This window comes from Prionailurus bengalensis, chromosome E1 (genome assembly GCF_016509475.1).
Source record: "Prionailurus bengalensis isolate Pbe53 chromosome E1, Fcat_Pben_1.1_paternal_pri, whole genome shotgun sequence".
NCBI classification, from domain to species: domain Eukaryota; kingdom Metazoa; phylum Chordata; class Mammalia; order Carnivora; family Felidae; genus Prionailurus; species Prionailurus bengalensis.
The window spans coordinates 49708335-49720467 of record NC_057347.1 but is presented as its reverse complement, the minus strand read 5'-3'; the positions used below and the strand labels follow the sequence as shown (position 1 = coordinate 49720467).

The 12133-nt window shown below is 40.7% G+C and overlaps 1 protein-coding gene across 1 annotated transcript in view; it reads left to right on the top strand.

The window, feature by feature from the left end:
- The window catches only part of ABCA9 (ATP binding cassette subfamily A member 9), a 63603-nt gene that overhangs the window by 14431 nt on the left and 37039 nt on the right, over positions 1–12133 (top strand). The window contains exons 7-17 of the mRNA XM_043585108.1: positions 1505–1646; positions 1918–2103; positions 2951–3098; positions 3731–3902; positions 4666–4727; positions 5951–6061; positions 6690–6865; positions 7619–7738; positions 7952–8090; positions 8725–8815; positions 11543–11682. Of these exons, the coding sequence (XP_043441043.1) occupies positions 1505–1646; positions 1918–2103; positions 2951–3098; positions 3731–3902; positions 4666–4727; positions 5951–6061; positions 6690–6865; positions 7619–7738; positions 7952–8090; positions 8725–8815; positions 11543–11682 (1487 nt within the window). The remainder of the gene's footprint in view (positions 1–1504; positions 1647–1917; positions 2104–2950; positions 3099–3730; positions 3903–4665; positions 4728–5950; positions 6062–6689; positions 6866–7618; positions 7739–7951; positions 8091–8724; positions 8816–11542; positions 11683–12133) is intronic.

Below are 12133 nucleotides of genomic sequence, written 5' to 3'. Positions count from 1 at the left end.
ACAGTCAGAGAAAAGCAAACAATATGCTAAAAAGAAGAGAGAAACCAAATAAATCCAATTAGGAAGGGGGTAAAAAAAAATCAGGACTTTTCCCCCATAGGAAAAGGCTGTGACATTCTATTAATACCGCATACAAATGATATTTAGAAGTTTGTAGGACATGGAGAGATGAAGAATTTCAGATGAATAGAGTGATTGAGCAAAGGGAATCATGACAATTAGGCAAGACTTCTCAAAAACATGATGGCATTTTAAACTTTGAAGAAAACCAAGTGGTCATTGTGGACTCGTTATGAACCAGTTACCACATTAACCACATAACGTAAAACACTTCCTTAATTCTGTTATTATTTTTCAACAGACAGTGAGGAAGTTAAGCGAGATTAAATAGCTACCTCTCGGGGCGCCTGGGTGGCGCAGTCGGTTAAGCGTCCGACTTCAGCCAGGACACGATCTCGTGGTCCGTGAGTTCGAGCCCCGCGTCAGGCTCTGGGCTGATGGCTCAGAGCCTGGAGCCTGTTTCCGATTCTGTGTCTCCCTCTCTCTCTGCCCCTCCCCCATTCATGCTCTGTCTCTCTCTGTCCCAAAAATAAATAAACGTTGAAAAAAAATTAAAAAAAATAAATAGCTACCTCTCAGGATCATATAGATGCAATGAACAGAGGTAACAGAGAAACCCTGAGCCCACATCTGTATGATTAGAAAGCTGGTTCTCTCCCCCTATAAAGAATTTTCTTCCTGTTACTTTGCCGTTGAGAGCAAGAAAAATGTACTTTCATATCCATCTATGTTTCTGCATCTATCTATGTCCTATGCGTGTGTGACTATCTGTATCTATATCTATTCTATATCTAGTCATCAATATCAAGGGTTAACAAACCATGGCCCCTTTATGTACCGTCTGCAAGCTAGGAATGGCTTCTACGAAAATGCCTTAAAAAATCAAAAGAACAAAAATATTTTATGGTACACAAAAGTTTCTATGAAATTCAGATGTCAACGTCTACACATTGTCTGCACGTTGTCCGTGCTGTTTCGGTCCTGCAAAAGCAGACCTGAGTAGCTCTAAGAGACTGTATGGTCCGAAAAGCCTAAGAGATATACTGCCTGGCTCTTCAGGGGAAAAGTTTGCTGAAACCTGCTTCATCACCTGCTTTTTTGTCCATGGGCTTTATATTTTACTGAAAGAAGAAGTCCAGAAACTATACATCATCATGGATGTCTTCCCAGAAAACGTCTCCCAATTAACCTCATTATATCACCCAGTCTGTCTCTTTCTTCTTTTGCAATTAGCTACCCATTTTACCTGTTTACTTGTTCATTGTCTACCTTCCCCGGTCGCCTATGACCTTTGGGGACAGAGAAGTTTTCTACTCTACTAGCTGTTGTTGTATTCCCTTAACTCTTGATTTATGGTAAGCTTCCCAAATCATCTGCAGAGTACGTGAATAAATAAAGTGATAAAGTACCAGCCCTCTGAACTGATGCTTAGTTTCTGTGCTAGGCTCTGCTGGGGGTTGATGTATGGTGGCTTCAACTTTATCGTGGCCACTTTGATGGCTCTTATTGTAACATCCGCCCAAGTCGTCGTCCAAACTGGCTTCGTGGTGATCTTCACTCTCTTTCTCCTCTATGGCCTGTCTTTGGTGAGTTGGTGAATTTAATCTCTCTCTCTCTCTCTCTCTCTCTCTCTCTCTCTCCCTCTCCTTCTCTTTGAGTCATTTCCCTCTGATTCTGATCACACTTGTTTCTGTTCACAGTATTTGAATCTTTGCATGGGACAGTGTCTGGGGAGGCGGGGGGAGGCGGGGAGGAGGAATGGATATCACATACTTTTGTATTATGAATTTTTTTTTATTATGCTGGTGATGATTCTCAGAGAATTACATACTACCTGAACTTTTTCTCTCCTCTCAGATAACGTTAGCTTTCCTGATGAGCGTGTTGATAAAGAAACCTTTCCTTACGGGTTTGGTTGTCTTTCTCCTCACTGTCTTTTGGGGGAGTCTGGGATTCACTGCATTGTACAGAGATCTTCCTGCATTTTTGGAATGGACCTTATGTCTTCTTAGCCCTTTCGCTTTCACTGTTGGGATGGCCCAGGTAAGAGTTAATGTAGCTATTTCATTTTTTTTGTTTTTTACAAACATTAAAACAATTCTCTCTGAGGAATTCATGCTACGTGTTCTAAGCATCAAAATTTCCATCCACTTCCAAATACATCTAAGAAATGGGACAGGTTTTATTTTTCTCTCTCAGCATAAGTGGCTTGGTGTTAAGTCGCTAAATATAGACTGATCCTGTATTATGGATGTGGTCCAGCTTGTACTTTTCATGGGCTGTCCCAGTGAACATTTAACTGACTTAATGCTCAGGAAACATGACCTTTAATATTATCGCAAGTATTTGACAACCAGGAATTCAGTAGAAATAAATTTTTCTTTCTAATTGGCCTGATGTATACGAAACTGAACCTCTTCACAGCAAATCTGATTCCAGGTGTGACGTCATAACCGTAAAATGCTACGTGTATCTCACGATAATAAGAAAAACTTTCTCCTGTCTTCTGCCCAACTACTGACGTGCTTTTCGCTCCTCCGTGTTTCTATTTTCAGACGGTATCCCCTGTCTAGAACGCCTCCTTTGTCCACATCCTACACCTGAAGGAATTCTATAGGCAGCCAGCCTCTCCTTTGAGTTTTTACTTCTCAGAGGACTTGCCTACTTCTGCCCATGGAGCTCTAAGCCTTTAGTACCTCCTTCCACTGACTTCCCAAATCGCTTTTTAGTTAGATGGTTTCATTGCTATGTCTTCCAATAGATTAGAGCTCTGTAAAGACAGGAACTATGTTTATCTTTTCAATCCCAGTGTTTAGCAGAAACAAGACAAAAATAACTCTTAATACTCTATTTCCCCTTTTAAAATTCAATGGGTGTATCTTTCTTCCAGCTTATACATTTGGACTATGACGTGAATTCTAACGTCCATTTGGATTCTTCAGACAACCCGTACCTAATAATAGCGACTCTATTCATGCTGCTTTTTGATGCTCTTCTCTATTTGGCCTTGACATTGTATTTTGACAAAATTTTGCCCAGTAAGTAGTAACATAATTGTAATTCAATGCAATTTCACTCAGTGCGTTTCTTTAAAATATCTCTCTACCACATGTCGGGTATCAATTATCCAGCATCGCTTTCAAAATTTCTAAAATGAGCCCAGAGGTATTCCGCGCTTTGTTTAGAGAATTGCTTTCTAAGATCTTGTTCTACCACAACACTTTAGATTTTTTTTTTCTAAAAAGAGAGATTCGTGGGATGCCTGGGTGGCTCAGTCGGTTAAGCCTCCGACTCCTGATTTCAGCTCAGGTCATGATCTCATAGTTTGCGAGATCCATCTCTATGTGGGGCTCTGTGCTCAGCATGGAGCCTGTTTAAAATTACCTCAATTTTCTCTCTCCCCCTGCGCCTCTGCCCTACTCATGCGCTCACTTGCTCTCTCTCTCTCAAATAAAAACAAAATAAAAATAAAAAGAGATGCTTATAAGAAATTAAGGATAATTATACTCTTAGTGCTTGTATCAGAGCAAGATGGAAAAGCTAGTGCTTGATACTGGGTTTAAGGGTGTCTAAATGCTTCCCAAAGCAGCTGCCTTGATAAGCTGTCCCACGGCAACTCATCCTTAAAGCGGTGACTGATCCGATATGCAATTGCCTCCTGTTCGCGCAGGTGAATACGGACATCGACGTTCTCCTTGGTTTTTCCTGAAATCCTCTTTTTGGTTTCTACACCAGAGGGCTGATCATGTGGCCCTTGAGAACGAAACAGATTCAGACTCTTCACCACCTAATGACTCGTTTGAGCCAGTGTCTCCAGAATTCCAGGGAAAAGAAGCCATCAGGTAATAAACACATTACGTAAAAGTGCACATGGAAAACAGGTCAGGGAACAGAGACCTAGGAGGAAAAACACAGATGTGACGGATTTTCCCAGGGGCCTCTTTGGGTCCACCATGCATGCATCCGGGCTGCTGTACTTACAAAAGGCCACACTCATTGTCAAAAGCAACGTTGTCACCATTTACATTTACTGCTATCTTATGCAGAACGACAAATATCAGTGAATAAATAACCTTCATGTTTCCATTTTGCTTTTTGCTTTTTTTTGCTCTTCGTTGCGCTGTTCTCTCTCTTTCTGTGCTTCCTCGCCTTATAACAGACACCGTCATCGTGTCCCTTGTTATGCTTATCTCCTTTTTCTCTGACACACTTGGTGTCTCCCCTCCTTGCTTCCTGATTTATAAGATGAAAAGGAAGAGGCAGATGATGCAGAAAAGGGGAGTCAGGCATCCAGAGACATGGGAAGAAAACCCAAGTTAGGGTACTCACAGCACGAACGTCCTCCCTTCTGAGATGATGTCCGTGTTTTATTCAATGCTGCTTGCTCTATTTCCAAACAACTAGAAATCCCTCAATTCCCCGGGTCTCTGCCCCAAATTTGCTCACCGTGCCATTTGCTGGTGTCTCCTCAGTAAATCCTTCCCAGCCACCTGGGCCTGTGTGAGGCAAAGAGCCCCCAGATTTTCTCACAGCCCCAAAGACTTGATTTCTCAATCCTCTATCTACTTCTACCCTGTCCTTAAGACATTCTCCTCTTTCTTCCAGAATAAGAAATCTTAAAAAAGAATATAGAAAAGGAAACCACGAAAAAGTAGAGGCCTTGAAAGGTAAGACACTAACCTCGTGTTTGACAAGGCTGTTTGATCTGGTGACCACGCCTCACCGTTGCATTGTCTTCGTGGGGATACAAAATACCGCTACTCTCCTCCATCGGAACACATCATGTTTCCTTCCAAGCAAGTTAAAAACCGTATAACAATTTTAGGGGCGCCTGGGTGGCTCGGTCAGTGAAGCGTCCGACCTCAGCTCAGGTCACGATCTCGCGATTTGTGAGTTCGAGCCCCGCGTCGGGCTCTGTGCTGACAGCTCAGAGCCTGGAGCCTGCTTCGGATTCTGTGTCTCCCCCTCTCTTTCTGCCCCTCCCCTGCTTGTACCCTGTCTCTGTCTCTCCAAAATAAGTCAATAAACATTTAAAGAAATATATAACAGTTTTAGAAAGTCAAGGTGTGCCATAGATACCTTAGGGGTTTGAAAGATGTATGACTATGTCATGATACGCTTTACTTTCAACTCATCCCCTCCCTAGTCCTAGTATATGATCTTTATTTTTTTTCAATTTTTTGAACATTTATTTATTTTTGAGAGAGACAGAGTCCGAATAGGGGAGAGGCAGAAAGAGGGAGACAGAGGATCTGAAGCAGGCTCTGCACTATAAGCACAGAGCCTGATGTGGGGCTTGAACCCATGACCATGAGATGACAACCTGAGCCAAAGTCAAGAGTCAGCCGCTTAACCAACTGAGCCATCCAGGCACCCCTAAATGATCTTTATTGTCAGCCCATTTTTAATGACAAAAGTGCTCTTCTCCAAAAAATCGTTAATCACGTAATAATACGCCATGACAATGCTACAGCTGTAAAATGTGTATCATAGGAGATAGCATTTTATTTTATTTTTATTGTTTCTTATTTATTTTTTGAGACAGAGACAGAGAGAGCACGAGCTGGGGAGGGGCAGGGAAAGAGGGAGACACAGAATCCAAAGCAGGCTCCAGGCTCTGAGCTGTCAGCACAGAGCCCGACGTGGGGCTCGAACTCATGAACCACGAGACCATGACCTGAGCTGAAGTCAGACGCTTAACCGACTGAGCCACCCAGGTGCCCCAGGAGATGCCATTTTAAAAGGAAGAATTTGGGGATGAATTTTATTTTGAATACTGCTAGCCAAATATGCACATGCTATGAGAAATTATAAAAATTTTGGAGAATGTAAGGTTAATATGTAGCTCTGAGTGGGATTTTTTTTTTTTTTTTTTTTGTAATAATGCCAGGTCTGGTATTTGACATATACGAAGGCCAGATCACTGCCCTCCTTGGTCACAGTGGAGCCGGGAAAACGACCCTGTTGAATATGCTCAGTGGACTGTCGGCCCCAACGTCAGGTGAGACACAATTATGGGCAAGAACGTGGGCAAACGAATGAACTGTGCATTTCATTAGCTAATTCGTTTTGCCGGTTCATTTCAATAGTTCGTAGTTTCATTAACTACTCGTCACACTCGGGTACTTAAGAGAAAAGTTTTTACAGGTTTTTTCAAGTTATTCTTTTAATAAATGTATGCCCTATTTATTAGGAAAATCTTTGTGGTGCAAATATTTCAAGATAAGAAGCTTTATATTTACTAATTGGCATTCCGACCGGTTCAAGTGAATTTTGAGCGTTACATTTTTAGTCAACACGGTAGTCCTTATAGGGGAATCTGCATATAAGACTCTAGCGAGGGGCGCCTGGGTGGCTCCGTCAGTTAAGCATCCGACTCTTGATTTCGGCTCAGGTCATGATCCCAGAGCCATGACATGGAGCCCATGATGTCATCAGGCTCTGTGCTGAGCGTGGAGACTGCTTCAGATTCTTTCTCCCTCCACCCCCACCCCCCAAAAATAAATAGAAGATTCTAGTGATTGTTTTCCACTTGTTTTTCACTTTAAAATATCTTAAATGAACGTGTTGTCCTGATGCTAACCGTCAAGTGTTATCCTCACGCTAACCGTCAACCTTTCTACTTCTAGGTTCAGTCACCATCTATAATCACAGCCTTTCGGAAATGGCAGACTCGGAAACCATCAGCAAGCTCACTGGAGTCTGTCCACAAACCAACGTACAATTTGGCTTCCTCACCGTGAGAGAAAATCTCAGGCTTTTTGCCAAAATAAAAGGGATTCAACCACATGAAGTGGAACAAGAGGTAGAGGGACATATTCGATGTCACACAGCCATGAACATGAAATTGTTTATCTAGAAAACTCTAGATGTATGCGTGCTGTTTCTACACAGTTCATCATATAAACTGCAAAAGGCCCTTAGCAACGAACAGCAAAACGATAGTGGTGTTTTTTTGTTTGTTTGGTTGGTTTTTTTTGTTGTTGCTGTTTTGTTTTAATTTTTATTTATTTTTGAGAGAGAGAGAGAGAGAGACAGAACACGAGCAGGGGTTGGGGAGAGAGAGAGGGAGACACAGAATCCGAAGCAGGCTCCAGGCTCCGAACTGTCAGCACTGAGCCTGACGTGGGGCTCGGGCTCAGAACTGCAAGATCATGACCTGAGCTGAAGTCAGACACTTAACCAACTGAGCCACCCAGGCACCCCAATAGTGTTTTTAAAACAAAATGTTGGGTTTTAAACTAAACATCCTTTTTTTCTTTCCTTCTTTCTTTTTCTTTCTTTCTTTCATTCTTTCCTTCCTTCCTTCTTTCTTTCCATCTTTGTCTCTTTCTTTTCTTTCTTTCCTTCCTCCTTTCCTTCTTTCTTTCTTTCTTTCTCTTTCCTTCTTTCTTTTTCTTTCTTTCTTTCTTTCTTTCATTCTTTCTTCTTTCTTTCCTTCCTTCTTTTTCTTCTTTCTTTCTTTCTTTCTTTCCTTTCTTCCTTCCTTCCTTCTTTCTTACTTTTCTTTCTTTCTTTCTTTCTTTCTTTCTTTCTTTCTTTCTTTCTCTCTCATTAGGTACAACAAGTTTTAAGGGACTTGGAGATGGAAAACATTCAAGACATTCTTGCTCAAAATTTAAGTGGTGGACAAAAAAGGAAACTAACTTTTGGGATTGCCATTTTAGGAAACCCTCAGGTAAGTGGGGCCAAAACTACTGGTGAATGAGATTGAGGAGTCTGGAACTATTGTATTCAATTGGACTGAATTTGCAAATGGTAAATGCAAGAGAACTGTTCAAATGGAAAATTACAAGCTAAGGTATTTCTCCCAAATACATTTACACGTCTATTCTTTTTTAAAAAATGTTGTCTGAAAGGGGAAAATGATTTACGTTTCTCTATGGTGCAGGTTTTACTATTGGACGAGCCAACTGCTGGATCAGATCCTTTGTCAAGGCACCGCGTATGGAACCTTCTAAAAGAGAGGAAATCTGATAGAGTCATTCTCTTCAGTACCCAGTTTATGGATGAGGCTGACATCCTGGCTGGTAATTCTTTTTTTTTTTTTTTTTTAGATTCCCCATATAAGTGAGATCATATGGTGTTTTTCTTTTTCTGTCTCTGACTTATTTCACTTAGCCTAATGCCCTCAAGTTCCATTCATGTCATTTCATGGTGGTTCTTGGTTTTCTTTCATGTATCTTAGTGAGAAATTAGGGAGGATGTGCACAGTACGTGTAGATAAATTCCAACACAACTGCCTTGCGTGTGACTGTCATGAACCAAGACAGGAGACTTGCTGTCACCCTTCTGAGCATCTACATCTCCATGCACCTTGTCCCATAGATGGATTCTGATCCTGTTGCAAAATAACTCATCGGTTGTAAATATGTAGCATGCTCTTAAAAATATCTTCTGTTTTATTCAGTAGGAATGTCAGGTGGCTTGAAACAGAGCCTCTCATCATGTGATAACTTTTCTAGAGAGATTAGAGAATAAACTGATGTGTCATTTTAGTTACTGGAGGATGAAGAAACTGGCTTACATATGACTAGAATTAGAATGCAAGTATCTGAGTGGATCATGCTCCTAAAATACACTATTTATGGATGGATCTGTTCTTTGATAAACAATGAGAGAATTACCTTGTAATGCAATTTCTTGTTTTTATTTTCTGCTTAGACAGGAAGGTATTTATATCCAACGGGAGGCTGAAGTGTGCAGGCTCTTCCCTGTTCCTGAAGAAAAAATGGGGCATCGGCTACCATTTAAGGTACAGCCTGTGTTGTTGGGGACACGTTGGAACGTGTCGGGGACAGGAGATCTCAGTATCGGTAGGTTAGAAAAGGCTACAAAATTATGAAGACCATTTCAAGAGAGCCGTGTTAGAATGACCCCACAACAGACCTTTCTTAGCAAGAATGAAGCAACAGGTAGGATCGTAGACACGGATATAAGGATGAGTGAGCTAAGTTTAAACAAAATTTTTGGAAAGTGTTTTCACAACATATCACTTGCAAAGAGAAATTTAGTGACATTCCAGGCCTTCCTGATCATTTTTCCAATGCTTACTTTTGTTCACTGTGACAATCTCAGTAGTCTCTTCTCTGTTCTCCTTGACTTCATCTTCCCCCTCATTCATTTCTATCTCCTTCTCTTCCTGATAATAATTAGTATGCTTATTTAGTAATGTCTATCACTTGGCTGTATTCTGCATTCTTGCTAAGATAATTTATGTATGAAATATTCATATAATCATATTTAATCCCTCAGATAACTGTAAGAAGATGGTATTATTAGCCTCTGACATGTCAGAGAGTTTTAATAACCTGCCCAGTCTCACATCATTTATAAGTGGCAGAATCTTTGGACCAAGATTCTAGGTGTGGCGTGAATCTCTTCCTATACTTCCCACTAAAAAAATTAATATTTCTTAAAACATAATCTAAGTCACTTCATCCTCAGTGGTTAAATGTGGTTAAATTCCCTCCATTATTTAGTCTGAGTGTTTAACCTGTTCAAATCTATCATTCCATCATGATTGCTTAGTATGATCCAACGGAATCAGTACTTTCCAACTAAAATGAACCACTTGTGGGGCACCTGGATGGCTCAGTCAGTTAAGTGTCCAACTCTTGATCTCAGCTCAAGTCTTGATCTCGAGGTTGTGAGTTCAAGCCCTGCATTGGGCTCCGTGCTGGGCACGAAGCCTACTTAAAAATAAAATAAAATAAAATAAAATGAATCACTCGTTGTTTTCTAAGTACGTTCCATGGTTTTGTTGTCTTCTCTCCGCTTAAGGTGGGATGTCTGTTTGACATGTCCTCCTGTGACCCATTTTAACCAAGTTCACATCTTATCCATTCTTTTATTTATTTACTTAGAGAGAGAGAGAGAGAGAGCACTTACAGGAGGAGCAGAGTGAGGGAGAGAAAGAATCCCAAGCAGGCTCTGCATTGTCAGCATAAGGAGCCCGATGCAGGGCCTGAACTCATGAACTACGAGATCATGACCTAAGCCCAAATGGAGTTGGATGCTTAACCGACTGACCCACCCAGGTGCCCCCCAATCTTGAAGGTCTTTTCTGAATATTTTCTCCTTAATAAGTATTCTCTTTTCTGGAACCCTGAAAACACTATTTTGAATTGTTGCCTTAGACAATTTACTTAACTTCTATGATCCTCCGTAATTTCATTGATGTAATAGTGGTAATAATACCCACATTGCAATTAAGGCTAAAAATATTGAATGAATGAATACTTGACAAGGTGCCAAGTGCTTAACTGACTTAGCTCAACTTCCCTCACTCACTTCTTCTATAATTTGGTGCTTTATATTACTGTTATGTTCCAAACTCCTCTAGGGAATGTACTGTATTCTTTCTGTTTGGGATCCTGGATAGCATATCACATAAGGGCCTTGTAAACACAGAATAGTTTTAATTAAAATGGATTTTTCAGGTTTATGTCATCAAAGTCAACTGTGATGCCTTCACCATTCGATAGCCTCAGGAAATTTCAATGGGTGTGACTAAAAATGGTGTTTCTAAAATCCAATGATGGGGCACCTGGGTGGCTTAGTCCCATAAGCATCTGACTTCAGCTTGGGTCATGATCTCAAGGTTCATGGGTTCGAGCCCCATGTCGGGTTCTGTGCTGACAGCTCAGAGCCTGGAGCCTGCTTTGGATTCTGTGTCTCTCTCTCTGGCCCTCCCTCGCTCACACTGTTTCTCTCTCTCTCTCTCTCTCTCTCAAAAATAAATAAAACATTAAAAAAATTTTTTAATATGTAAAATCCAATGATTCATGAAGAACTTTATATGTTCTCCCCACAAAGGCAGATCACCTTTGACTTGAGTAAGTTTTGGACCAAAAAAAAAAAAAAAATTAGATAACATCTATTGAGGGTTTACTTGGTGCAAGGTTTAGTATGATCACACACATGCTTTATTTTATTCTGTCTTTCGAGATTCTTTGAGAACTATTTGGAAAACTGAATGGAATTTTGATGGAAATTTGGAAACTCAATGCTGGAAGACATTAAGCCTGAGTTCTGGAATGTATATCAGTGGGACATAGGACCATGTTCTTAATGACTGTACCATACCCCCTCTCTCTTTGTTTTCAACATGTTCGTGGTTTTTGCAAAACCCTTTTATTGCAAAGGGAAAATTCAAAACTGAGCTTGTGGATAGATGGAGACCAAATCGGGCATTTCTTCCACTTCACCCCAGCCGACATCTAGCTGATACATCTCTTGCCTCCAAATAATAACCCTTGAGTTATTATCCCTACACCAGTGCCTCTAGATTATACAGTTTGGACTATATCATTGTGGACTCTATCTGGACTACATATTTTTAAGTCTTGCTTATTCCATGATCCTAGCTACGTGTATATTTTTGTCTCATAAATATTAAGGAAGTGACAAACATACTACAATTGTTTGTAGAGATGGTGGTGGATAAAAATGGCTTTAACACACTCTTTTTAAATGTCAGCTTGCACCTGAATGAAATGTGCGATCCGGACAGGATAACATCACTTGTTAAGCAGCACATCCCTGAGGCCAAATTAACAGCACAGAGTGAAGAAAAGCTCGTATATATTTTGCCCTTGGAAAGGACAAACAAATTTCCAGGTAACAGAACGTAGACACCACGGAATGGTTTTTAATGACGTTACTAACAATAACAGCGGCATTAAGAATGATGGCTGCCATCTTTATGCTTGCTAAGTGCATGGAACTGTGCATTAATCATTTAATATCCCCCAAAGTCCCTGCTAATATTAGCCCCGATATCCCCAGAATACTTATTAGTAAACTGAGCCCAAAGATACTCAATATGTTTCAAGTGGAAACATGTGCAGTTAAGGGGTGCAGGAGAACATCAAGGTAAAATTAAGAATATTCAGGACATTTGTTTCAGGAATGAATGAGAGAGTGTGGTCTGGACAAGGAGAGGTCTGTGAAAAGAGGGCAGAGCACTGAACGGGGACTGAGGGAATAGCATGCCAAATGCAGATAGATGGTTTTATGATCAACATCGTGACATAATGTTATAATCTCAGTAACTGAATAGTAATGACGA